Here is a 27,513-nt window from a genome sequence, read left to right as displayed (position 1 = left end):
AGCAGCCAACCAGATGTCTCAATGGGAAGGCCACAAGCAGGACGCGAAAGCAATTAAGAGATGTACGAGAATTTCATTTCTGTTTGCAAAACATGCGGGCTTGCCCTGTTTGCATCCTGAACATGAGCACAAGCAGGAGAATGTGTTCTCTGAAAATGTTGGCAAATTCTCGGCCATGCACTCGCATTCGAAAAATCCGCCACCTGTTACGAGAACAAAGTTCACAACCATGCAACTTAAAAAATGCGCCATTTCACACTTAGGTCTATGGGGGAAATTTGCTCAGTTCTGAGATTTTTTTGCAGAACTCTTTGCATTTGGTCCAGTTCCTTTGGCACAATTTTCCTGTTTGCACAAAATGAATAGAGATGGTAACCATGAGCGCAAATCAAGGAGACAAGCAGCAAGCTGATGTTCAAAGAATCTGGGTGCATCCCTAAGTGCATTAGCATCCTCTGGGTCATCCCCTGATGCTGGAGGCAATATGCAGCCATCATAACTAGTAGCCATTGATAGCATTCACCTCCAGGATTTTGCCTAATCCCCTTTTAAACCTGTCCAATGTCTACCAGATCACTCCTAAGCTTGTTGACACTTTCAGAGAACTCTAAAAGGTTCGTGAGACAGGACTTACCTTTGCAGAAGCCATGTTGATTCTCCTTCAGCAAGACTTGTCCTTCTATACACCTGATAAGTGTATGTTTAATAACACTTTCCACCAATTTACCTGGAACAGACATTAAGGGTGCAATCCTATGCATGTTTAGACAGAAAAAAAGTCCTACAACACCCAGCATGCCCCAGCCAGCCATGCAAGCTGGGGCATGCTGGGCATTGTAGGACTTTTTTCTGTCTAAAGATGCATCGGGTTGCGCCCTAAACTAACCAGCCTCTAATTTCCAGGATCCCTCCAGCCAAAACAGCTCCAATCCAGGCTGTCTTTCAAGAGTGCTTTTTTTAATCGAAAAGGGCTTTCTCTTCACAAACCAGATAAAAGTGAGAAGCGATGACCATGTGGCAAGAACTCCCGAAGCAGTCAATTAACTCCTTGACAATTACAGAAAAGTCTCTTTCTAGCATTAAGCCTGAGCTTTCAATAAAGGGGAGGAACACAACCCTTCTGACCTTTGGAACACAAAGCCCCAGAGGAAAGCACAAACGCTATTTCCACAGGCCATCAGTGACCAACAGCTAGTTGCCTGGAGTCGCTATTTAGAAGTGCAAATTGTTTTGAGGCCTGGCTGGTGGCCCACTTCAGGCCAGGGTCCCTGGCTTCTCCAGCGGGGCACTGCAAGGCTAAAGGGACGCCTCGAACTGTGAGTACAGCGGCTCACGCCTGACGCGGGACTGGAAAGCCTTAAGAAGAACGCTTGCCTCCAAGTCAGCGGGAGGGTTTTGTAGACACCAGTGTTGCCTCCAGACTGCAGAACGAAGGCATCCCAGCCTCTCCTTTGAAAGCGATGGGAGTCCCTGCACTTGGATAAGGAAATGGTGCTGCCAACTCTTTATACTGCCCCACTCTTGTGCATTCACAGCAGCCTAGAAAGCAGAAATCCAGGGGCCAAGGGCTTTATCATCACCTCCTCGATCTCGAAGCCACAAAAAAGGCCCACCTGCACAGCCACTGCGGGGGCTGTGCTGTACTGCCACTCAAGACTAATTCTGCCCATGAGCCTCTCCAAGCAGCAGCTACAAATGCAACAATTGCCAGCGGACAATTATTTGGTGAGGATCAGAGGTGTAACCTTGGCAATTGAGAAGCGACCGAGCAAAAGATGGCAATCAAAATCTCGCACAAGTTGAAGGTGTTAATAAGAGGCTAACCGGCTTCAGATGCGCCGGTGAAGCTCTTCCTCCCCCCACCCCACCCCCTGAGACCTAACAGAAGACGATCAGCAAGACAAGATATTGCTTAATTGCCTGCAAGGTGGGCGGGTCAGAACAACAGCTTGCAACTGCCTGGGTCTTTATGTGTGTTTCGAGCACTGGGTGAGGGGAGGGGAGGGGAGGGCACTGAGCCCTGAACCCAAAGTGACCCAAAACAATTGTTATTCTTTCAGTTTATGCATCCCTCCCCACCACATATAGCAGCCTCAAAGCGACTTACACACACAATATAGAAATCCATGATTAACATCACCGGGTGATGGGGACAAATACACGATCAGCACAACAACCCAAACAAAAACAAATGCCATAAAGATGGAATCTAAAAACAATGCAACTTGAAAAGTGTCCCGCCACAAATACACAACATCTACCCACCCACCCCTGCTCAAGGCCTAGAATTAACACCATAAGAACAGCCCCCAACGATCGAGCCGTAAGTCATGTCCAAACACCTGGGAAAATAAGCACGTCTTTGCCTGGTGCCGAAAAGATGACAGCATAGGTGCCAAGCGAGCTTTCTTGGGGAGAGTGTGCCGTAACTACGGGCCACTCGCATGTTTTAAATGAACTTTGCTCCACCTTCCTCCTGCAACCTGGTCCCTTCCAGATGTGTTGGGACTACAGCTCCCAGGATCCCCAAGCCAGCTATGGGAGCTGTAGTCCCAACACATCTGGAAGGCTGCCTTATACAGTGGAGGTTTGCCTGGTGGCATCAAATCGCGCTCAAGGTGGGTCTATCCAGCCCAGCTCCATCATTCTCCCCACAGAGAGCAAGCAGGTGCTTCCAGGATGCCCACAGGCAGGGACCATACCCTGCTCCTGCTGATGCCCTCCAACAAATGGTACCCAGAGGTAGACCGTCTCTAGACAAGGAGGTCCATTTAAGCCATTGTGGCAAATACCTACGGACAAAGCCCTCTTCCTCCATCCCTTCTCAGAAGCAGTGACATGAAATAGCAGAGTTAACTGGACTTCAGCAGGAACAGCTGGAACCCTTTGCCACCTTCAGACTCAACACCACAAGACTCAGGGAGGGAAAAACCTGAGCAATACGGGCTGAGGATGCTGTCTGTTGGTGGGTGAGTTTGAAGGAGGCGGGATTGGAGTGAGGGGGAATCAATTACAAAAGCACTAATCCAGCCCAGTGGAAGAAGAGATCCTTCTCTTCCTCAAGACCCCGAAAGAGGTGGCTAAAATCCTAAGACCTGGCCACTCTCCCTCTGCCGTTCACACATGCGAGGACTGAACCAGTGTATCCTTATGGAATAAACTCCCCAGAGAGGTTCGCCTGACACCTACGTTATCTTTCTGGTGCCAGGCACAGACCTTTCTTTTCTCCCAGGCATTTTAGAGACCTAGTTCTAAGTTGGTATGGTGGTTTCATCCATTCCTGTGCTCTTTATTGTTTGCATTACACTGTATTTTATTCTTTTAAACATTTGCATAGTATTTTATATTTTTGACTGTGTTTTTAAATGGCATTTTAGCTTTTTAACTAGTTGTAATCCACCCAGAGAATATTAGTAATTGGGCAGATTAAAAATATTCTAAAGAAATAAAAGAAATATTCCTGTTTGCTTCAAACCCCGGTGGACAGAAATAATAGATGGCATGCAGCTACCACACGCTCCCTTGCACTCAGCGTGGATCCTGTACTGACAGCCCCATGCCACCTGGGGCTGATGGGAACTGTAGTCCAACACATCTGGAGGATGCCACATTGAGGGAGGGCGGAATAGGCATGACTTTCAGAAGTACTGGGGACAAGCAGCCCTGCAGAGGTCTCTTGGGCATTCCTTGCAAGCGTCCACAGCCCTGGATACACCCATAAGGGAGGGAAAAGAGGTGGCGAGTCAAAAGACGTTCAGGAGAGAAGGCATTTTGCCAGAATCTCCGGCACGGCGGCCAGTGAGCGCATTCCCAGCCGCCAAAAATGTTCTGGCGCTGAGTCAGAAAACAGGGGGTCACGACGACCCAGCTCAAAACCTGACTGCAGGGTGGACGAGCGCGGTGACGTCAGCAGCTGCAAGGGAAGGGGGCTGTGGAGATCCCAGAACTGAGCGACCCAGGCCAGCACTCGCAGGGCATGCTGGGCAAACTGGAACAGGGGATTTCGCCTGCTGAGTCCCGAGCCATAGTTGAACCTTAAGAACTTGGGGGCATGAATGCTGCACCGCCCCACAGCCGAATGAGTCTCTTGTACGAGGAACAGAGCAGCGGCGGCAGCCCAGTGACACTGCGATGGCCACACCGGCCTGCAGGGGGTGGAGTTCATGAGGACTGGCCTCTGCAACTACGACCAAAACACTTTCTGGCCTTCTAGTCACCTCTGCAATGCCCTCCTTCTTTCCACTAGACAAGGGGGGAAGGCAACCCGATGCCAGGCCTCCAGATGGTTTGGATGGCAACTCCCAGAATCCCTGACCATTGGCCATGCTGGTTGAGGCTGATGGGAGTTGTAGTCCAAAACATCTGGAAGGGACCCAGTAGCTTAGCCTTTTTCTAGCCATTTTATCCTGCTCCAGTTATCTCGGAATATCTTGGCTAAGCATCTTCTTTCTTCTGCAGTCCTCACCCTGCACACCCCACACCCTTGACCACGTTCTGACGCCAACTCAAACCTGAGATGTTCTGCATGCAAAGCAGGGGCTCCACCACAGAGCTATAGCCCTTTCCCCAATGTTTTCTTAAAACGGTATGGTTTCTCTTTAGCCCTCACCCCCAATAGCCATTCTTGATGGCATCCTCGCTTTAAATCTCCTTCCCTTCCCTTTGGGGATGTGGGAAGCCTTAATTAAGATGAGCGAGGGACATTTTACTTGAATTCCTGAGAACGTTCCTTGCATTTTAAAGGCAGCTAGGGGAAAGATGGAGCCAAATAGTCAATTTACCCCCCCCCCCAAGATTCCCTTCACCTGGAGCCAAAACCCCTCACTCCATCACTCAAGAGTGATCTGTTTTGACATCGTTTCTTAAATTATATATTAAATGTTGCAGCTGAAAGGACAAAGTGGGCCAAAGCCAGGACAACACGAGCCACAATCTATTCCGCCTGCCCGTCCCTGCAAATCTTCCCCTCGAGCCTTGACACTTCTCATCTCGCCTCACTTAGAGCGGGTATTTATGGGTGTCAGCACTGACCTCTCCCCCCCTCCCCTCGGTTCGCCCACCCTTGCCAGACACCTCCCTCCATAAACAAGCGGCCCCCCAAATCCACCTCTGCCCTGGCGGCGTTATTAGTCTCGCCTCCGAAGGCCAGCGGAGCCTGTAACTCTCCGGCGGCTGACACCGCAGGAACGGCGGCACATCACTCTTGCCGGCAGATTGGCAGGCGGGGCTCTCGTTTGTCAGCTCTGGACTGACAGAATTACTAGCCCTTAAATGAAACGATATATCTGGGAAGGTAAATCGGTTTCCAATCCAGCTGGCCCTGGGGGGGGTGGGGGTGGCCAGAATATTCCATGAGAAGCCATGTCAAGATGCCACTTAGCCCGGTGGCCAAGCACCCCCCCTTGTCCTTCAGAATAAGGCTCCAAAGATGAGTAGGAGGCGCAGAGGAACAGAGGCAGCTGCCTTATACTGAGTCAGTCCTTTCGTCCATCTGGGCCAGTGCTGTTGACACTGACTGGCAGCAGCGGCTCGTCAGAGTTTCAGGCAGGCATTTTTCTGGCCCTACCTGGAGATGCCAGGGATCGAACCTGGGACCTTCTGCATGCAAAGCGGGGGCTCTGCCACTGAGCCACGGCGACTCTGCCCCCCCCCCCCATCCAGTCTGGAGCCATTGCTGAGTTTAAGGGCAGGGAGAGGCTGTTGAGACCCTAAATGAGAGCTGTAGCTGCCCAGGGAAAAGGGTGAGGGGGCAGAAATCCCCTCGCAAAGGGCTCCTTGGCTATACACGCAAGGTGTTGCAGCATCTAGGATTGGCCCGGGGGGCACACGGCAACTGCTCTGCCTCATTCTTGCACAGTGGGGCAAACTTGCACCGTGGCTCACAAATCATGATTTGGGGAATGAAATACTGCTGGAGGACAGGTTTGTCCCTCTGAATATCTCCACAGCCTCTCCCGCACTCTTTGGCCTGGCTGCACACCTCAGCACGGACAGCGGCCACCAACTGGGATGGCTTTCAAAGGGAGTTAGATATATTCATGGAGGAGAAGCCGATTGGTGGGAGATTCAGGAGAGAGAAAAGGGAGGACTTCTTCACACCGGCAGAGCTGAACTATGGAATTCACCACTCCAAAATGTAGCGATGGCAACCAACTTGGACAGCTTTAAACGATTAGAAGTCATGGAGGAAAAGGATAGCAAAGGCTACTAGTCCTGATGGCTATGTAGTACCTCCAGTATCAAGGCAGTGAGCCTACGTACACCAGTTGCTGGGGAACATGGGCGGGAGGGTGCTGTTGCATCATGTCCTACTTGGGGGTTTCCTACAGGCAGCTGGTTGTTGCTTGCAACTGCCTACGCTTCTTCTTCTCTCTCTAGGTCCTGTGTTTCCCCACACACACACCCTCCCGTCTTTTCTCGGTTCTGCCCCTTACTCCATCCTCTCTTTTCCAGAGGCTTCCACCCACCCCTGCCCCTATCTGTGCTTTTCAGACTAACCTCCATTCTGCACTCACCCACTCGTAATAAAAAGCTGGAGACACCAAGACTGCACTGTTTCGTTGACTTTCTAGCGCTTGCATGTTCACTCTGAGCAGTGAAGAACACACGTGAGCATTCCATGACATCACCCCCAGCATAGCCAATGGTAAACCAGGGCCTTGCCTAGATGCAAATCCTTCTCAGTACTGAGAAGGCCTTTTAGGAATCCTGACGTTGACTACTTAGGAATTCTAAGCCTCTTTTGTCTGCTGGCAGAAGGCGGAACCCCCTTCCAGACAAGCAAGAAATGGCCAAACATAACACACTCCTTCTTCATCTGTGCTGCAGGAATCAATGGGAAATGGTGCAATGCCTCAGCACATTTCATTCTAAAGCATTTCCCATGTTGTGGATTATAATTTCCAAGTTGACTCCCTATTTGGGGGGAAGTGGGGTGGGTCCTTCCCCTTACCTCCTCAACCCCCCAAACTTGGGGGTGGGGGGAAGGGGGAATTCTTTCTGATGAAGGGAAGCAGGATGGCTAGCGTGTATCTAGTGCAGCTGGGTGACCTCCAGATGTGTTGGACTACAACTCCCAGCAACCCTCAGCCAGCATGGCCAATGGTCAGGGGTGGTGGGAGTTACAATCCCCCCCAAATCTGGAGGGTACTAGGCTGCCTAGTGCATATGCAAGATTAGCAGAGCCTAGAACAGGCACTGGCAGCCTGTTCTTTTACCTAGGCGGAAGACTGAATATCCAGTTTCACAAGTTCCAGCCAGCCCTGAGCCCTGGCCTTGAAAACAGGTGCTGGATCTGAACTCGCAGCCACTCCCACAGCAGCCGCTATGAGCTATTTCCTTTGCTCACACTGGACATGGTGCAGGAGGAGACCAAGGAAGCATCTTTCATCTAGGTAGGAACATGAGGTTACTGGAAGAGACCAGGCTGAGAAGGATGCTCCTTGCGTATGCCTAGACTAAGAAGCTGGAGGAGCAGGGCCAAGAGCCTTGGAAGGAGACATGCAACAGCATCTCACAGCTCTGCTGCTATTCGTTGGAGGAAGCTGCCAGCAGCCCATATCCCAGCTGAGCCTGCTCGGCCTGGCCTCAAATGAGTTACGCCCATAGACTGCCGAAGTGGCGGCTTTATATTCTGCTTGAGGTTTGAGTGGAAAACTATAAAAGACACACACCGGCAATAGTTCATTTAACCCATTGAACGTGCAAGTCCATCACCGCCTTTTACAGTGCAGGGAACGATGGATGGGGGAATTGAAGGGATGGGGGGGGGGAGAACTCAGCTGTTCTGCTAGGCCAGCCAAAGGCTGCTGCTTGCTAATAGAAACTCCCCCCCCCCCCGCCCTTCACAATGTCAAAAGGTGGCCAAGCATCAGTGGCTTGCGGAATTTGCTGCCTCTAGAGGTAGGGACTGGGTTCAAGAGGGCTTTTAAGGGCTGGGGGTGGAGGCAGGGGGAGAAATGACTACCAGCACCCAGGTCCTCCGGACTTCCTTTAGAACAGGGGTGAGCAAACTGCGGCCCTCCAGATGTGTTGGGCTGGGCATGCTGGGAGTTGCAGTCCGACACACCTGGAGGGTACCAAGCTGGGGGGAGCAGGACTATGCTGATGGGAGTTGTAGGCCAAAGCATCTGGAGGGCCAAAGGCGCCCCCCTCCCTGCTTTAGGTAACACCCTGGACAGGCCTGTAAGACACTTTGCTTCAACCAGCTCACCGCAGGCTGCCTCCCTCGACCTCCCCGGCGGGCGTCGAGGGAGGCCAGAGGCTCGCCTCCCTGCAGGCGCGCCCGTTCCTTGGGCGCGCGAGCCGTGGGGAAGGGGCTCCCTTCGGGGGCTGGGAAACGGGCTCACCTCCAGCTCCTTGAAGAAGATGCAGCTGCGCGCCCACTCCACGATGGCGAAGAGCGTCTGGTCGGCCATCTTGCACATGAGGTCGAAGGTGCTGAGCTTGTCGTGGCGGCCCTTGCCCTGCTCCTGCTGCAGGCACGTCAGGATGCGGCCCTTGACCTGCGCCTCGTCGGGCTCCAGCTGCAGCAGCTTCACGATCACGTCGGGGAGGTCGGGCGCCGCGGCCGGGGAGCCGCCGCCGGGGTATGCCTCCGGGTAGGGGTACGCGGGCGCGGCCTCGTGCGGGTGCGCCGCGTACGGCTCCGGGAACTCGGACTTGATGGCCCGGCTGGCGAAGGGCGGGTAGTGGTAGCCCGACAGCGCGCCGTGGCCGGCGGGCACCGGCAGGGCCAGCGCGGGCGCGCCGTAGGAGCCGCGCTCGTAGTCGACGGGCGTCATGGCGGCCACGCTGGGCGGCGGCAGCCCCTTGGCCGCGCCGCGGTGGTGCGCCAGGCCGTGCAGCGAGGCGGGCAGGCCGCTGTAGTCCGCCGCCGGCACGGGCGACACGATGGGCGGCGGCGGCGGCGGCGCCGTCTCCAGCTTGAAGCCGCTGGCGCGGATCAGCGCCTTCTTCTGCTGCTTCAGGGCGCGGTCGCGCTTGTACATCGGGCCGAACTTGTTGCGCCCGCCCCGCATGCGGTCGGCGCGCACGGCTGCACGGGGGACAGGGGAGAGCGAGGGGCGCGTCAGCGCCGGGCGGGGAAGGCCCGCGCCGCGTTCGCACGACGCCGGTTGCCGCCGCCGCCGCCCCGCTTTGGCTCGCCGCGCGCCCTCCTCTGCAGCGTGGCCTCCAGGCGAGGGAGGGGGAAGCCCTTTCCGACGCCGGGGCTGGGAATCCCCCGACAGCCGCTCGGCGGCCAGCGGGGGCTTCGCTCCCCACGTGGCCGCGTCGGGCAGGGAAATTCAGGGGTGGGGAGCGTCAAACGAGCGCGGCTGGGAGGTGGCTGCTGCTGCGGGGCGGGGGGCGCGTGCGGCCTCGCGCGCAACGCGCTCTCTGCCCCCTCCCAAGAGCTCTGTCCTGGGAGAAGGGCTTCCTCACGCCGCGCAGAGCTAAGCGATGGAACTCACTTCCACAAGATGTAGTGATCGATGGCCACCAGCGTGGATGGCTCTAAAAGGGGGCTGGACAAATTCCTGGAGGAGCAGGCCACCAATGGCGACTAGTCCTGATGGCTAGATGCTGCCTCCAGTATACGAGGCAGTATGCCTGCGTACGCCGGTTGCTGGGGAACATGGGCGGGAGGGTGCTGTTGCACTCCTGCTCTCCTCCTGGGTTTCCCGTGGGCAGCTGGTCGGCCACTGTGTGAACAGAATGCTGGGCTAGATGGACCCTTGGTCTGATCCAGCAGGGTGCTTCTTATGTTCTTAACCTCAAGCAGCGCTCAAGAATGTGTCAGGACGCTCGGATGACCAGGTGCTTCTCTGCAACCCGTCTGCATCTCCCCCCACACTTCCCCTGCCCCCCCCCCCGCTGTTCCCAAGAGCGCAGCTGCCTTGGAAGCGGCTCAAACAGACGGGCCGCTTCTCCCCCCCCCCCCCCGCAGCCAAGACCCTCGAGGACTTTGGCCAGAGCGCACCGTCGGGAAACGTGCGCGCCCCCACCTCCCAAACTAGCATTGCCTCTTCTTTGCCCACATCTCCCCCCGCCCCATCGAGCTGTGCCACCCTCCCCCGCCGCCCCCTCCCTCGAGCAGCAGGGCCAAGCCAAGTCCCTAAGCACAAGAAGGGAAGGCGAAGGGGGAGTCGCCGCAGGAAGCGGTTCCAGCCGCGGGGAGAGAGGGAGAGAGACTCCCACGCCGGGAAGAAATCCGGCGGAGCCACGGTCTATTTAAAGGGGGCTCGGCTTCGCCTCCCACGTTTCTCTGGAGCGAGGCGGGGAAGGGAGAGCCCCGCCAGGGCCGCCTCTCCCCACTCGGGCGAGGGGCCTGCGCGTGGAGCTCCCAGCCACCGGCAAGCTGCGCTGGGGCGGCCTTCTTCGTTGGGGCGGCCTCCCCCGGCGACTATGCTAGCTGGGGCATGCTGGGAGTTGTAGTCCAACCCCTCTGGAGGGCCCCCGGTTGGAGACGTCTGGCTTTTCGGATTCAGTAACTCACGATTTTCCTCCCTCTCTCCTAATACTAGAACCCAGCGGGGTCCTCCCGTGGAGCTGATGGGTGGGAGATTCAGGACAGATCAAAGGAAGGGCTTCACCCACCGCAGAGTCAAACTATGGAATTCGCTACCGCAGGATGTGGTGATGGCCACCAACTTTAAAAAGAGGGGTTGGGCAAATTCCTGGAGGAGAAGGCTATCAATGGCCGCCAGTCCTGGTGGCTATAAGCAGTGTGCCTGTGTACACCAGTTGCTGGGGAACATGGGCGGGAGGGTGCTGTTGCACTCCTGCCCTGCTTGTGGGTTTCCCGTGGGCAGCTAGCTGGTTGGCCACTGTGTGAACAGAATGCTGGGCTAGATGGACCCTAGGTCTGATCCAGCAGGGCTCTTATGGCTGTGAAAAGGAGCGTCCCGATTCCAGCCTCCCTGCCCTCCACACACATTTCTTGTTGCTTCTGTATAAAAAGCTCTCCCCTCTTGTCCCTGACACATTCTCAGCCAGGGTGATCAAACAGGGAGGATGTTAGCGTTCCCTCTGTGGAGAGACTTGGGTTCAAATCCTACGTTAGCTATGGCTTCTTATGTCTTGAGCAAGTCACTATCTCCCGTCTGTGTGGAATGGGGCCATTAAGACACTACCTCGAAGGGCTGTTGTGCATATGGATGAGCTAAGGACTCTTGGACTCAGCACTCCACGGGATGGGCCAATCCAGGCCTCCTCCCACACACACCTGGGGGTGTGAGCCTCTCTTGTCTACAAACTCTATGGTGGGAAGTCCTCCACCCACCACTGAGTTTCCAGGCCAGAGACCTGCCTGTCTTGGATGCAACCTGCTCCCTTTCTTCCGCGGCTGCTGTCATGGAGAGACAGGTTGGCTGTGGGCTGGAAGAGTGACTGAGGCTTCTCTGTGCTCTTGCCACAGGAGGATGCCCTAGGCGCCGACGGAGATGAGCTCTGCATCGCACAATGTGCCCAGCCGAGATGTGAGCCAGAAAAGCCTGTTGCTTCCACATGTGGTGGAGGCGGCACATTATGCTCACTGCAAGCCATACCATCTTTGTTCACGAAGGAAAGTGCCTACTGCAGGGCTGTGAGAGCTGCCTCCTTCTCAGGGCCCCCCACCCCGCTCGTGCTTGCACACACATGCCTTCCTCTGGTCCAGGCAGCCTTGTTAGCGCCCCTCCTTTTCTCCTCTTGTTCTTCCAGATCAGTAATTTCAGGCTGGCTTTTTACCCGTTGTTGGGGGATCTCTTTAGAAGTATGTCGGATCATGGTTTGCTTGCTGTTTTTCTTTTCCCATCCCTACCCAATAAAGGCTGATCACTGGGGGAAAAGCAGAGCACCAATTTTCACCAAGCGAAAGACAGCAGTCAGGCAGGCTGGGGCATCGTTCTCTGTGCCCCCCCCGCCCCCATTCCCTGGTGGGTAAAATAGCACAAGGCTGGTTCTGTTCTCCATGGTTTGGTGCAGGCAACATAATAAGAACATATGAAAAGCCCTGCTGGGTAAGACCAAGGGTCCATCCAGGTCAGCATTCTGCTCACACAGTGGCCAACCAGCTGCCCATGGGAAACTCACAAGCAGGATCCGAGTGCAACAGCAACCTCCCACCCATGTTCCCCAGCAGCTGGTGTACACAGGCATACTGCCTCAGGTACTGGAGGTAGCATCTAGCCATCAGGACTAGTGGCCTCTGATCTCCTTCTCCAGGTCAAACCTAACCCCAGTGCCAGGCAAAGGCTTTTAACCTTACCATCCTTCTTCCTTGTTTTCAGGGGTGGGGGCTGATTGTGTTTACAAAGGGAAAGGTGCACTGCGCCCACCCAAAGGCCCTGTAAAAAGCCGAGACAGCCATAAGTAAAATGCCAAAATCTGTACCCATGTAACACCTTTATCAGGCCAACTCAAAGGATACCAAAAAATGTGGAAGCTTTTGAGATCTGTTCCTCAAGCAAAACCTTAGGAAAGGCAGGTTGGGGGACCAGCTAGATGTTACATTTTCTACAATAAGGGATCAGCCATTGATTGCTTATTTCTTGTTCCTAGCAGTCCCAGGGGCTGTTCTATATGAAACCCGAAACCATCACATCACCTGGTAGAGCCCAGTTTGAATGTCAGCAAACCCTCCTCCCCCATTTCCATCTCAAGATGCTTCCATCATGTGACCCCCAACATCAAGTCAGCAATTTTCTCTCCCCACCTCCTTTTGAAACACACCCACTTCTTGTAACATCTGATGAAGAGATCTCGAGATCTCGAAAGCTTGCACATCCTTTGGCCACCGCTGAGTTGGCCCAGTAAAGATATTGCTAATGAGGATTTCAAAGGCACTATATTAGATTTATTTATTGGAACTAAGAATTGTTTGTTTCTTAGCTGGAACATAGGAATTACTCCTTTACTAGAGCATACTTATTTACTCAAATATGGAAACTGTTAGTCCACTTGGACGACAGCTCTCATAATCCCTGACCACTGGGCAAGGTAACTGGGGCTGATGGGAATTGTAGTCCAACATTTCAGAGGGGCGTCAGGTTTCCAGGGATTCAGGTGAAGAAGGGCTCTCCCCCCCCCACCCCTTTCTGGCCATCAACTTAGTACCACTTGGGAACAGACTTCTCTGGAAAAGGAGGAGAAGCAAAAGGCAAAACGCCCGCTCCCCGTCTCACACCAGCGTGGGCGCCGTCCAGCTGGGCGCTGAGCAATCGGCACGTCAAGGGACCCGAGCCAGCCCGGCACATTCCGATGGGTCGCTGGGCCCCGAGCCAGCGCACTCAGCACCGGGCGGAATGGAGGGAGGGTCCCTTTCGTTCCAGCGCTGGGGCGGAATGAAAGCAGCGCAGAAGGTTCGGGCTCCTGTTCTCCGGCAGCTTCGGAGGGACGACGCGTGCCTCCGGAAACGTGGGGCAGCGCGCTTCTGGGCAAACACGGGGTAACGCACCAGGGAAGCGGCAGAAGAGCCGGGAATGCTGCCACTATTTCGTAGTAGTATTACCGGCTTGCATATGGCGGCAATGCGGCCGGCCGGCCACCCATACGCCGTCAGCGCAACAGTTCTCTTTTTCCCCGGGGCCTGCTTTCACAGCTCCTAAGCAGGTTCACTCGGAAGCAAGCCCCACTGAATTTAATGGAATTTACTCTCCGCGGAGAAGACGGCAGCTTCAGAAGCCCCGTCGAGATGCCTCGCGCTGCTTTGGCCGCGCTGCTCAAGAGGAAGGGGGAAGCATCCTCTTCCCAAACCCGCGCGCCGGCCCGAGAGGGGGTTTGCCTTTGCACGACACGTGGAGAAAATGTCTGCGCTCGCCCTCGCATTTTTTCCGGGGCGGCGGGCAGAAAATGGGTGGAAGGAGAAGGGATGAAGTAGCAGGCAGCCCCACGGTCGCCGCCCCCCCCCCCCGCTCAAACCCGCAGCCTCTCCCCAACTCGCTGCTTGCGGCAGAACCAAAATACCGAGGCAGAGGGAGGCAGCCCCTGCGCGTCACGCCGTCTAGTTTGCCGTGAGAAGCCTGGAAAGCGCCAGGGAGGGGAAACTTTCGGGCCATCTCGAGGCAAAAGCCCAGACGTTGCTGGGATGCTGGAAAGCCCCCCAGGAAAGGGCCCCGGAAGGCCTCCGGAGGCAGTTCCGCGGCCCCCGCTTTCCCTTCCGACGTGCAACAGGGAGGGAACGCGCGACTTGGCGGCGGCGGCGGCTCACCTTCCAGTCTCATGCCGACCGCCAGGCACTTCTGAAAACGGCAGTAGGGACACCTTTTGCGCTGCGTCTTATCGATCTTGCAGGTCTGGCTTTCGGTACACGTGTAGTGCTTGTTATTTTGCACCGTCCTCTTGAAGAAGCCCTGAACAGGCGAGAGAGAGAAAGGCTGAGATGGGCAGCGCGGAGGAAGAGCGCCTGGTCCAGCGAACTGGACCACAGAGGTGTCCCCCGCCCTTGTCCCTCCTTGTGGCGCTGGGGCTCCGCCTTTTTCTTGTGAGGAGGAGGAAAATAGAAAAATGCACCTTGCATACCCCCAGGAGCGCTCTTGCCTGAATTATTCTGCCAGGCATTCCAGAACAGAGGCAGTGGCGCAGTTAGTTCATCTTGGGGCGCAATCCCAGGCATGTTTAGCCGGAAGAAAGTCCTGCCACTCCTAGCATTCCCCAGCTGGTGGTCGGGGTTTTTTTCTGGCTGGGAGTGGTAGGACTTTCTTCCGGCTAAACATGCCTGGGATTGCGCCCTTAATGACCTAACTGTATATAGATGGTGACGTGTTACTTCACGTACTTCAAACCGCGATGAGCCAGCCCTGCTGTGTTTGGGGGGGTCTGCTGAATGGGGCCCCTGGGCTCCTGCCCCAAAGACCTACCCTGACGGCGCCACTGCACAGAGAGGTTCCTATCCAGAGCAGCCGGGCATAGATTTGAGCCCCAGACGTGAGCAAGGACAAGCTGCTAAGTTTCAGGGGGTAGATCTGCCTTCCCAAAACCCGATGGTCTCCAAATGTGTTGGACTACAACTCCCATCATTTCTCTGGCATGGCCAATGCTGGTCGGGAATGATGGGAGTTTGAGTCCAACACACCTGGAGGGCACTAGGTTGGAGAAGGCTGGGGTAGCTTGCTGGCTCTGGTCCTGGGTTCAAATCCCATCTCATTCCTGTGCTCCTTGGGGAGGGGGCTGATCGAGGCAACAGGGGTGTGAGGCTGGGGCCTCAATTCCGAGTTAACCCCCTCCTCCCACGTGGACGTCTCGCCCTTTGATCCTGGATATAGCAGGCTGCGGTGTGAAGGGCATAAATAAGAAACAAACCGCCACAGCCAATATTTGTTATATTGATTTATTCATTGTTGACATGGCTTCTCCCACCCTTATTTTATCTTCACAACCCTGTGAGGTATATTGGGCGGAGAGGGAATGATCCAAGATGGGAGCCCAGGAAGCGCATCATGGCAGAATAGGGATTTGAACCTGGGTTTCCCTGGTCCTAACCACTGAACCACACCTCTCTCCCCACCTGGAAAATTGGGGTAATATTGACCTACCTTGCGAGATTTACTGGGAGCCTTCCCCAACCCTGGACTCTCCGGATGTGTTCAATTACAAATCCCATCACCCCCAGCCAACAGGGCATTGGCCATACTGGTTGAGAGTGATGGGAGATGTAGTCTGATGCATCTGGAGTTTGGAGGGTTGGAGAAGGCTGAACAAAGGGCTTCACATAACTGAAATGTAATACATAACCACATTATTATTATTATTATTATTATGTTGCAGATGCTTCAACTACATCTTCATAAAGCTGTGGGTGCCTTCTCCCAAGCCTTCCCTAGCCTTGGTGCCCTCCAGATGTGGCAGACTACAGCTTCCTCATCCCTTGCCAGCAGGGCCACCATATTCCATCCATAAGCAATGAGTGTGCAGGATTCTGTACTGTGCAGTGGTGCAGTGATCCATAGAACCACTTCTTAGGCACAACCTTTATGGGTACAGGATCCAGTGGTAGAAGCACCATCCATATATATACTTTTTAAAATCTAGTTTTAATATTTTCAGAGGTTTTTCTCCCACATATGCCAGCATGGTGTAGTGCTGAGAGAGTTGGACTGGGAGCCGGGAGATCGGGGCTCTAGTCCCCACTCGGCCATGGAAGGTTACTGGGCGACTTTGGGCCAGTCACAGCCTCTCAGCCCAGCCCACCTCACAGGGTTGTTGTTGTGAGGATAAAAGGGAGAGGAGGATTATGTACGCCACCTTGGGTTCTTTAAGGGGGAAAAAAGGCAGGATATAAATGTAATAAATAAATAAATAAATAAATATGAGAATTTTGAAATGTCTGGAAATATTAAAACTAGGTTTTTATCATTATATTTTGTTATCTTGTCATTTTCACACACCACCCTGAGAACATATTTGAAGACTGTAAGCTCCTCGGGGCCTAGCCCTAGTAAATTTCCATGCACACTGATGGTGAGGATGAGGATAATGATAATAGCGACTTAGCCTGCTTTTACCTATCTGGGATGAGTCCTAGAATATGTGTCCTCATGATGAAGAAAGGGGACCTCTGAGTATATGCAGAGTGTGCCTTTTCTTCTTTGCCCCCCCCACCCCTTACGGATGAAAGAGGAGGACGTCTAAAATACTAAAGCCTTCTCTGAGCATGTGCAGAGTACATGAGATGGCTCCTCTCCCTCCCGCCATCACAACCCTGCCCCCTGCCGCCCCCCCCCCAGACCTGGGGATTAGGGTTTAGGGCATGGATAATGTGTGGCCCTCTCGGTGCTGTTCAGACTCCAGCTTCCATCAGCCCCAGCTGGAATGGGAACTGGGAGTTGTAGTGCGCGTGTTACCCACCCTTGGAGCTTAGGAGTTCAAGCTCATCACAGACACGTCCCCCTCCCGGGCGTTGGTTCCTGATCCGCTCAATTCAGAGGATCGAGGAATTCGAGAAGAAAAGGCAGCCCGGGGGGGGGGGGCGTTCCCGCTGCTGCTGTCCGCCCGACCAGGACCGTGGGGGAGGGCAGCCGGGGCGACTGGGACCCCCCAAGCGTCTCAGTGGGCCTCGGCCTCGCTCAGCGCGGGGGGGACACCTCCCCAGTCCATTTCTCGCCCTCCCCAGGCCGACCCCTCCGCTCGAGGAGAGCCCGCGATCTCACAGAAGGGGCATTCGCGGCTCTGGAGGAAGGAGCCCGGACGCGCGCAAGGAAGCAGAGGAGGGGCCTGCTCGGAAATAAATGCCCCTCCGCCCCGGGGGAGGAGAGGTCCAATTACAGCTCTGACTTCTGGAGGGGGCCCTATTGCTGGGGCGCGGAGCCCGCGAGGGAGCGGGAGGGCTTCGGGAAATAACGCCAGAGGGTGGTTGGCGGTGAGGGGGGGCCTCGAGGTTGAAGACTCCCTTCCCCCTATCCGCACCCCCCCGGCGCGGTCCTTCTCCCGCCGCCCCCCGCAAAGCCTCTCTCCGGACCCCCTCGGGGGAGCCGAGCCGAGCACACCTCCGGCCCGACGGGGCGCGCGAGCCCAGTCCTCGGGCACCTCTCTGCCCCCGGGCAGGGGCGCAGCTTTCCCGGGGGACAACCAGCCCTTCCTCCCGGGCTGACCCTCGGAGGCGGGACGCGCGCGCGCGGAAAGGGAGCCCGCTCCCCGCCGGGCCGCCCTCCTCGTCTGGCCGGGGCGCTTTCGTTTTGCCGCCTCGCCTCCGCAACGACAGGGCGGCCGCGCCGCGCCGCAGCGCAGCGCCGCGCAGCGCAGCGCGCCGGGGTCTCCTGCGCCCGTCCCTTTGCCGGGCGTCCAAACTACATCCGACGCTTTCTTCGGAAAATAACGGCAACAACACCCCCCCCCCCCGGTTCACCTAACCCTCCCCTGGAGCCTGGAGGAGAGGGGGCCCGAACGTATTCATGGCGAGAATTTCGTTCGCTGGGAAGGACCCCCGCCCCTCAACGAATCGTCATTCAAGATGGCTCGGAAGAGGCAGAACGGGTTTGATTAAGTCCTGGCGTATTTTCTGCTTTGATTTCTTTCTAAATAAATTGTTTTTGTTTATTCCTAAAGCGTTTGATTTCTCCTTAAATAAAAACATTAATAAAATTTTGGAAATGGGTCATAATATAGTTAATATATTATAAATATATAAATAATAATAGTTTATTATTATTATTTATTAATTATCAAACCATTCCCCCTTCGCGCATATGCCAGGTGGATTTAGGGGGCCGAAGGGCTTTGCGGGAGAGGCAGGCCGAAAACAGACTGTGCAAACCTGCAGTTCTGAACTGGAGTGACTTCGAATCGGTGTCCACGGCGATTTTCCTCGTTCGGATGCGTCCCGCCCTAAAACGTGCCAATTTTGAAATCTGTATCCCAAGGGGTGGGGGGAATAATTAGTGTTCTCCCGTTTTCTCTCTAATACTTTTTTTTTTTTTTAAGAACGAAAACGAATTGATTTGAGGGCAGATTGCAGATTCAGGCTAAGGGCGAGCTGCGTCCAGGGGCAGACTACTGAGATTTACTGGGAAACACCACGGAGAAGGACTCCTCCAGGTTCACACGGTCTCCTGGGTCCCCTCTTGCTCCTTCGAAGCAGCAGAATTGGGAATTCTAGAGGAGAAAGACGACTTGGGCTCCGACGCACAGGCATCTCCACGGACACTCGCGATCGATTATATTATTATTAGCTCTGCTAATGTTAATATTAATGACAGTACACAGCAACATAATAGTGTCTGCTCTTATTAATAATGAAGACACTCAACTATTATTATTATTATTATTATTATCATCACTACTACTGCTGTGGTGGTTAGTATTATTCTTATAATATTCTTAATTCGTTGAGTGGCTACATCAGAGTGGCTTCCTCTTCGATTTTTATCCTCCCGCTTTTGATCCCGCGGTCTTTGCAGAACTCCTCTCCTTACCGGAAGCCTCCCCTTGGAAAAGCCCGCGGCTCCCCGCGCCGAGGAAAGCCGCCGCCGGGCCCCTCGGCTCTTCTGGCTGCGGAGCGGCGCCGAGTCGGTCCCGCGCTGGCGGCCCGAGGCGATGTTGATTATGATAATCGGGCCGCTGGCCTGAGTCCGGGATCCCCGGCGCGGGGGTCGCCCCGTCCCTCGCTGCTGCCCTCCACTCTCTCTTCGGGGGCGGGGGTGGATGGGACGTTCGGAGGGAGACTTCGGGGGTCTCTGCCCTCCCCCCTCGCCTCCCCTCCAACAGAGCCCCTGGCCGGTTTTCCGGACAACAGAAGCCTCGCACAAATTCCGTCAGACTACAAATCCCATCAGCCCCCGGCCGGGGGGTCGCGGACTACGGGAGTGGTAGTCCGAGGCGTTCGCCCGGGGAGGGCTGCTTTGGCGGCAGCCCTCGCGCCGGAGGTGGGACGGGGGGCTTCCCCTCCTCTCCTCGGGGAAGCCCGTCTCGGCCTGCCCGAGCCAGCGGGATCCCCCCGTCCGCCCGCGCGCGTGTACGTGGCGGCGGCGGCGGCGGCGGCGGGGGTCCCCCCGGCCCCGCCCGGCCCGAGCGCGGCGCTTACCTTGCAGCTTTCGCAGGTGAGCAGCCCGTAGTGGTAGCCGGAGACCTTGTCCCCGCAGACGGGGCACAGCTCGTCCAAGTCGTCGTCGTAGGAATAATCCATCCCCTCCGCCGGCCCTGCGGGAAGGAGAAGAGCCGGGAGCGCCTGAGACCTCGCCGGGGGCGGCGGCGGGGAGGGGACAGGGGCCCCAGGGGGCGGCCGGCGCGGAGCCCAAGGACGGACTGGCAGCCCCGCGGGCCCGCGAGGGAGGGAGCGAGGGAGGGGAGGGCCGCCTTTATAGCGCGCCTCCGCCGCCGCCGCCGCCGCCGCCGGGGTGCGGCGGGGGGGCAGAAGAAGGAAGCAGCCAGCCGGGGAAGGAGGGCTTCGGTGCGCCGACGGAGCGCTCCCGCCGGTGTCCCTGGGTGGGGCCGCGCCCTCTCGGCCAGCCCCCCCGCCCGGCGGAGAAACGTCCCGTCCAGCCTGGTTTCCTCCCCCCGCCCGCGCCCCCAGAGCCGGGACCCGCTCTTGGCCCCGACGGGGCGCACCGCGGAAGGGAAGGCACGAGGAGCCGGGCTGAGCCGGGAAGGGCGCGGCGGGCTGGGGATGCCGGGAGGCGGGCCGGGGTCTCGGCGGCTGCCTGCCACCGTCCCTCCGGGCTCCCGCCCGCCAGGATCACCTTTTCCTGCCTGCCCGGGCCGGCGGCACCCGAACGCCCCGCGCGCTCTCCGCCTCCCGCGCAGCTCGCCTGGGCAGACGCCCCCCGCCCGGGGAACGGGGCGCAGGGGGGGAGATGAGGCGCTCCCACGCGAGCCGAGCCCACGCGCCCCGGGGCGCCGGGAGGGGTCGGCGCGCCCTCCGCACGCGACGAGCCGAACTCGCGTCGCTTCCTTTCCTTCTCTTTGCCCGCCCAGCTCGGATGAGAGGCCTGACTTGGATCCAACCTGACTTGGATGAGGGGTGGGGGGACAGGCCAGGCCCCGTCACCCCTGAGACCCCCGCTCTCGTTCGCCGCTTGGCCAGCTGAGGGAACCGGGCAGGACGCCCCGTCCCAAAGGAACCCAAAGGAACGGGCGGGTCATTCGCCTCCGGAGCCTTCCCCAACGCGCCTCTGTCTCTCTGGCCATGGGGAGCTCCCTCCCCGCCGCTCTTTCTGTGGCCATTTCACCGGTTCGGACTCGAGAGGAAGCCGCACTGATTTTCAGTGGAGTTACTCGCGAGTAAAATATTCGCAGCCACGGCTGGAGTTCCTTCCCCCGCTGAATTTCAGAAGGGATACATTCCTTCTTGATTTCAAAGGCGGGTCCTCGCTCATTAATCATCATGCAATAAACCTTACAGTACTAATAATAGATTTTTAAATATTTAGAATAAATATATTATTTATTGCTTGTCTATACCGCCCAATAACCGGAGCTCTCTGGGCAGTTCACAACATTTATTATAATTATTATAATATTTATCGTTATTATAATATGTATTATATTTATATTTATAAATAATATAGGTAATATTATTATATTTATAAATATAAATATAGTACCTTTTATATCATTATTTATAGAACGTAAATAATTACATTACTATTCTTATTATGTACATTTACAATAAGAATGGCTTCGGAATTTCCCACCCGGTGCGTCCTTGCCTCTCCACGGATGAAGCCAAGGCAAGCGACGCGGAGGGCACCTTTGGCTCAATACTGCATGTTTGAAACAGCACCACGAACTTGAAGACGGTGGTGGAGAGAAAAGCGGGAGGGGCGGAGAGAGGGCTATAAGCCCCCTTCACATCTTGCGTCTCCCCCCAGGGGACCCCCCCCCCCACGAGAGCGCGCTCGAAGTTCTTCGGGCTCCGGGCATTTCGAGGCGCCCGAGCCGCTTCCACGAAGCCCCGGAGAGGCGGGCGGGGGTGTCCGTCGAAGCAGCGCCCCAGACAACGGCCCTCCGCTGTTCGTGGCGCGCCAGGCAAGGGGACGGGGGGGGGTGCGGGTCCGGCAGGGCGGGGGCGGGCTGGGAGGAAGGGGCGAGCTCGGCTGGGGGGGCTCCGTCCGCTCGCCCGGAGCGGCGCGATCCTCCCTCCCCGTCGCCGCGCAGGGCATCGCGTCTCACTTCGTGGCGCAAGAACCAGGGGGAAGGATCGAGGCCGCTTTTCTGCGGGCGCGGGGTGTGTGTGTCTTTCTTTCAGCGCTGCCCCCCCCCTCCCCCGGCTCTGCCCGCTCCGGTGGCTTCGTTCCCGCTTGGCTGCAAAGAAAAAGCGGCGAGAGCCTTCCATTCACACGTGCTACACCTCTGGGGACTCGTATCCGCGCCAGCGGGGGGGAAAGGGGGCCGCTCTTGCTCAAAGGAGGGACGGGGGTCAGTGGGAAGAGCAGCGGCCCTGCCCCGTGTCGCCCTGGGCTGCTCGGCGGGGCCCCTGCCGAGATCTGGAGAGCCAGGAGGGAAGCAAGGGGTCATCTAAACGGGCCTTCCCCAGCCTTGCGCCCTCCTCCCGATGTCTTGGGCTACAACTCCCAGCCAGAACCCGCGCCTCTGGGTATGATGGGTGTTGTAGTCCAGCACATCTGGGTCGGGGAAGGTGGCTATGAACCCTTCCCGACCCTAACTAGCCTGCCTTATAGCGAGGCTGTTGGTTATGTATGCCCCCCTAGTTCGCTCCGTGCTGGGTGGGAGTGGGGCTGGATCACCGGGAAGCCAGAGGGTCGGAAGACCAGAGGCCACGAGGACGGGTGTTTCAGTGGAAAAGCCCCTGCTATTGACCGTTCCCTCGGACTCCTCTCCTGGTCTGGGCTGCGTGTGTGTGGCACAAACCCCCTCCTCTGAGGACAAAATTCCATCCACCGTGGGTCGTGGTAATAACGAAGGGGAGCCACTGAGCGTGTGCAGAGTACCACGGAGGAACCGGGGATGAGGCGGAGCAAAAGCATTCTTGGGGTGTGGGAGTGGGGCTTCCAGGAAGATCCGCCCTCCCCCACAAACGGACATTTTAGAAATAAAGCCCGGCCTCTTGTTTTTAATCTGCCTTGCATTCCGCTTTTGAGCTTGCTTTATTCTCTCTCTCTCTCTCTCTCTCTCTCAAAATACCATAGAACCATACACACACACACACACACACACACACAATAGAACCATATATGTGTGTGTCTGTGTGCGCGCGCGCGCGAGTCTATGTTTCTATTCTATTTTGATTATCTTGACATTGCTTTCTGGATGTATGTACATTGTTCGCTGCCTTGGGCGTCTGTGCACGAAAAGGCGGCAGGCGAAAGGGATCGCTTGAGCAGCCACTGGCTGCCACTCCAGGGATCGATTTTGGAGCCTGAGGCAGCAGCAGCGTAAGGCAACAGAACTATACCCTCTCCGGGGTGCAGGGCTGTTTGTTTCCTCGGGTAAAAAAGAAAAGACGAAAAAAAGAACCCGCTGCAGTAAAATGTCCAGCCGGATCGCTCCTTCTCTGCTAGTTCTCTTCTTGCACAGATTTTTAAAAACATTTTATTTTTAAGAAGCATGCATATACAGGCAGAGGATGTTAAAAGGTGCAACCCTATGTATGGTTACACAGGAAAAAATATTCAAAGGCGCAATCCTGTGCATATTTACACAGAAAAAAAAAAGTTAAAAGGTGCAATCCAGTGCATGTTTACACAGAAAAAAGCCCTACAATTCCCAGCATGCCGGGAGTTGTAGGACTTTTTTTCAGTCTAAACATGCCTCGGATTGCGCGCTAAGAACGTGAGCTGCAAAGCGCAGACGGAAGTGGTACAGCCCGTGCCTTCAGCTCAGGACTCTCCCACACCACGGGTAAGCCAGCCTGGCTTTGCGCGTCTCCCGCCTCTTCCGGCGCCCCCTTGGTGAGTGTGACTCTGCCCTGCAGCCTGAGAGGACCAGAAGGCGGCGAGCATGAAAGTGGGGCTGCCCAGGGGCTGGGGGGTTAGGGCGACGCCCTCCCCCATCAGCTGCGGATCTCGGGTGAGTAGGAGGCAGAGGAGGAAAGGGGCCCTCAGGACGCGGGGTTGGGGCCCCTCGGTCGTGCGCCACGCCCCTCTCTCCCCAGAGGGACAGACCTCCATGGGGCGCCCCCTTCCTTCGCGCCCAGGCTGCTGTAACCCCCCACCCACACCTTCCCTGCCGACCCTCATCTCTGCTTCGGGGCCTGTCGGTGCAAGAAACGCTCTGGAGCCGTCTTCCCCTCACGCCTTCCAGAGAGGTTGGACTACAACTCCCAGCAGCCCCCAGCCGCAGGGCCAGTTTCTGCAGGTAGGGGCACCTCCCCCTAAAGTCGACAACAATTGGTGCCAGGCAGCCCCTTCACACAAGCGCAGCCTTTTCCTGGACTGCACCACTCCAGGTTGGGGAGGGTTGGTTTTTTACGGGCAGGGAAGGTCTCTCTCCCCCCTAATGGGAAACATTCACACACACACACACACACACACACACACACGGCACTGCCTGCAGCGTTCCTCCCCGAGTCAAGATGCCTTTCAAAGCATGGAGAGGGGTTTTCCACCCTTGTCGTTCTCCAGTGGCTGCTGGAAGGAAGCCAAGGATCCCTCTGGATGGCCCAATATGGCGATGAACAGCGTTGGTGATTGGGCCAGGGCGGCGGAGAGAAATGGCCACCCAGGGTTGCCCTGCGGGACCTGTGGTGTGGTGGGCCTACACAGCAGAGAGGCTACTCAGTCCATGTGCAGAGAGCTGTGGCGTATGGGTCCCTCTTGGAGGGCCTTATGGGTGTATTTGTGGAGCAAGTGAGAAGAGCTCCCTCAGAGAGAGCAGTAGACTTGCAATAGAATGCCCGCACACACAAAATCTGTGCTGCTAACCAAGGCAAGAGTGCCTCTGAACATAGGCAGGGTGCCATGAGTTGGTTGTCTTCCCACACCCGGGAATGGGGAAAGGCGAGGCTACCTGAGGAGGCTGGGCTGATTTTGGAACATGTTGAGAAATCGATATTTTTGTTCACGGCTTAGATGAAGGGGTGGAGCGAATCCTGATAACGTTTGTGAATGACACACAAAAAAGAGGAGGGATAGCGCATGCCTCAGAAGACAAGGATAAAATTCAAGTTGACCTTGACAGAATCGAAAACTGGGCCGAAACTTACAAATGTATTTCGGCAGTGAAATGCAAAGTCCTGCATTTAGGACAACCCTCACCCTTAATCAAATGTAAAAGTATAAGATGGGGGATACTTGGCTTGGCAGTTGTACATGTGCAAAGGATCTTGGGACTGCAGTTAATCACAAGCTCAATGTGAGCCAGCAGTGTGATGCAACTGCAAAAAAGGCAAATGTGCTTTTAGGTAGCATGAGGAGAATCCAAGCTCCCAAATCATGAGAAGTAATCATTCCACTTTATTCTGCACTAGTCAGACCTTCTCTGGAGTACTGTGTCCAATTCTGGGCACTGCATTTTAAGAAGGATGTAGACAAACTGCAGTAGGTTCAGAGGAGGGTGACGGAGACAGTGAGTGGTATAGAAAACAAGCCTTATGAGGAAAGGTTGAAGGAGCTGGATATGTTCGGCCTGGAGGTGAAAAGGCCGAAGGGAGACACGGCAGCCCTCTTCCCATCCCTGAAAGGCTGTCACTCAGAAGTGTCACACTGAAGAGGGCAAAGGCTTGTTTCTCTGCTGCTGCAGAGGGCAGGACAAAATCTAGGGGGCTTAAGTTGCAGGAGGCTAGATTTCGGTTGAACATTTGGAGAAACTAAGAGCAGTTGGAGAACGGAGCCAATGACCTAGAGCGATGGGGTGGGGGATCTCTTTCACCAGAGGCCTTCAGGCAGTGGCTGGAGAACCCTTCAGTTTGGGATGCTCTAGCTGCATTGAGCATAGGGCTGGACTAGATGGCCTTCAGGGACACCTCCAACCCTGTGATTCTAAACAGCTATCATTTTGGGACTCAGTTTGGGTCCAGCTCAGCTTTGGACAGCGGAGGCTGGTGGCTCCGATGTCAGTGGGGCAGTAAATCAGCTCTGGGTTTCAGTCAGAACCAGTCAGAACTCTAAAGGAACTCTCCAAGGTGCGAAGCCTCCACGGGCTTTGGAAACTGCTTGGTGCCCTGGAATATGGGAAGAGTGGGTGTGGGGGTTGGGGAAAGATGCTGTCTGGGCCTGTGCAGAGGGCCCTTTCCAACACAGCCAGCCTCCTTGTGTAGACTCTCTGAAGTTGGAGGGCAGGGATCTTGGCTAAGGGTGGGGGGGAATCCCTCAGGTCCCTCACCAATGTGCTGCGCTCCTCCGTCCGTAGCTCCATAAGCTCCAACTTATTCACAGCTTAGCGAGCGGCTAATTTATTTTTCTATTTTCGAAAGGGTTCAGTGTTTGGGTGCTGGAGCTTGCCCACATGACAATGATGCTTCCCCCTCCCCGAGCTGGGAGACTTGTGTCCTAATCCCAGATCTGAGGAGGGGAGCTCTAGCTACTGCGGCCTCCCCCAACTTGGTAGCCCTCCAGATGTGTCAGACTACAACTCCCAGCATTCCCCAGCTAGCTTGGCAAAAATACAATCCACTCCCAGAGTTGCTCCCTTTCTCTTTAACATGAGGAGAGGGCAAATGAAAACCACCCTGGAAAGAAAAAGGTGAAGGGGTCCCAAATGGATCGGGAGGGGTCCCAGAACCAGGCTGGGTCCCCAGTACTTTGGGGTGAACAGAGGTTAGTTTAAAGCTGTTCTCCCAATGCCTTTCTCGAGGGGCCGCTTCCGAAGCTGAGATGCCTCAGGCCTGCTCTGGCTTCTGGAAGCCCCAACCTGGAAGGCTGTGGTGATTCCGTGGCCAGGGGGAAGGACTCTGCTCATGTGCAGGGGCACCCTTTCCTTCCATACACAAGTTGTGGAGCTGAATCTTGGCTCCAAACATAAACACAGCTTCTGGCATTGAGCCCGGGCTTCAGTTAAGCTCTGATTAGAATCCGGATCGAATCTGCAGGTTGAGGCCTAAAGAAAAGCAAACCCTGCCATTTGGGGAAGGGAGGATCGTGGCTTAAGCAGAAGGGGAGATCCGGCAGCCAGGCAGGTCGGTCTCCCCACAGGCCTGGCCCGGCTGGCCCGGCCTTGCTGGAGCGTCACAAAAGCAAACCCAAGAAGCGGGCTGCGCAGGAAGCGAACACAGACTGATGAGCGCGGGGGGGGGGGGCGCCCATGGATTTCCTCCCTGAACAGTACATACTGGGGTTTAGACCTTCCAAGCAACCGGCCCACGGATAAATGGGGACTGAGGCATCGGGCTGACGGTGCCGTGGGGTCTCAGCCTGCCTTGCCCTGAGCCAGAGACGAGGGATCGTCCTGGAGGTGGAAAGACAAGCAACTCTTGCAATGACCTTGGCAGCGCCCACCACCAATCACTTACTTGGCAATGCCGCTCGTTCTCTCTCTCGGTCCACAGGGCCGGAGAAGCCGGGCTCTCTCACTGGTGTCCCCAGTAGCGGGAGGTGGCCAACAGCCAAGTCCTCGGACGGGTCTTACTCCGGATGGAGCCACATGGAAAGGATGTGCGTGGGTATGTTTGATCGCGTGGGTCTCTCCGACCCCCTCTTGCGTGAGGGTCTCAACGTGGGCACCCTTGTTCTGGGAGCTGCAGCCTCTGCCGGACCCTCGGCCGCTCCCCGCCTCCAAATGGTGGCCAGGACGGGCTCAGATTAGTTGCCTCATTGGCTTTCTCCTTGGCCACGTGACGGCGTCCCGAAAGGAAGAAAAAAATTAAGATACAAAACACCGTTCATAAACGAGCATCAGAATGTGGCAGCTGAGAAGATAAAGTGGGACCTTTGCCATAGATAAAGCAACAGGAGAAGGAAACTTGCTAAAGGATGATTGGGGAGGGAGCCATGACTGCCCAGAGGAGGGGCTCATTAAAAAAGTAAGGGAGGGAAAGGAACCAAGTCTGATTTATTGCCTGACCCTGCTGGGCCTTCGCAAGGTCTTCCCCCGAGGCGGAGGGGGTGCCCCACCCGCCCGTGCGCTGTTGCGAGATGGGAACCGGTCCCTGCCTGGTTCGATCTGGATGGGTTGAGCCAGAGCAGCCGTCCGTGTGGATGCCACTGTCCCATTTTGACAGGTGCT

The 27,513-nt window shown here is 56.0% G+C and overlaps 1 protein-coding gene across 2 annotated transcripts in view; it reads right to left on the bottom strand.

The window, feature by feature from the left end:
• NR5A1 (nuclear receptor subfamily 5 group A member 1) overlaps positions 1-27,194 on the bottom strand; it is a 44,936-nt gene extending 17,742 nt beyond the window's left edge. The window contains exons 1-4 of one of the 2 annotated variants that reach the window (XM_084821443.1): positions 26,801-27,194; positions 19,478-19,593; positions 14,171-14,312; positions 8,349-9,037 (exon numbers count right to left, since the gene is read on the bottom strand). In XM_084821443.1, coding sequence (XP_084677569.1) covers positions 8,349-9,037; positions 14,171-14,312; positions 19,478-19,579 — 933 coding nt within the window. In that variant the 5' untranslated portion in view covers positions 19,580-19,593; positions 26,801-27,194. Of the gene's footprint in view, positions 1-8,348; positions 9,038-14,170; positions 14,313-19,477; positions 19,594-20,132; positions 20,349-26,800 lie in introns of those variants that run through there. The other variant, XM_084821444.1, reaches the window with a different exon arrangement.
• Positions 27,195-27,513: the final 319 nt, after the last annotated feature.

Source organism: Heloderma suspectum, chromosome 14 (genome assembly GCF_057233095.1).
Source record: "Heloderma suspectum isolate Gila_16-S chromosome 14, 16-S_ref, whole genome shotgun sequence".
Classification (NCBI taxonomy): Eukaryota; Metazoa; Chordata; class Lepidosauria; order Squamata; family Helodermatidae; genus Heloderma; species Heloderma suspectum.
This window is presented reverse-complemented; position numbering and strand designations above follow the sequence as displayed.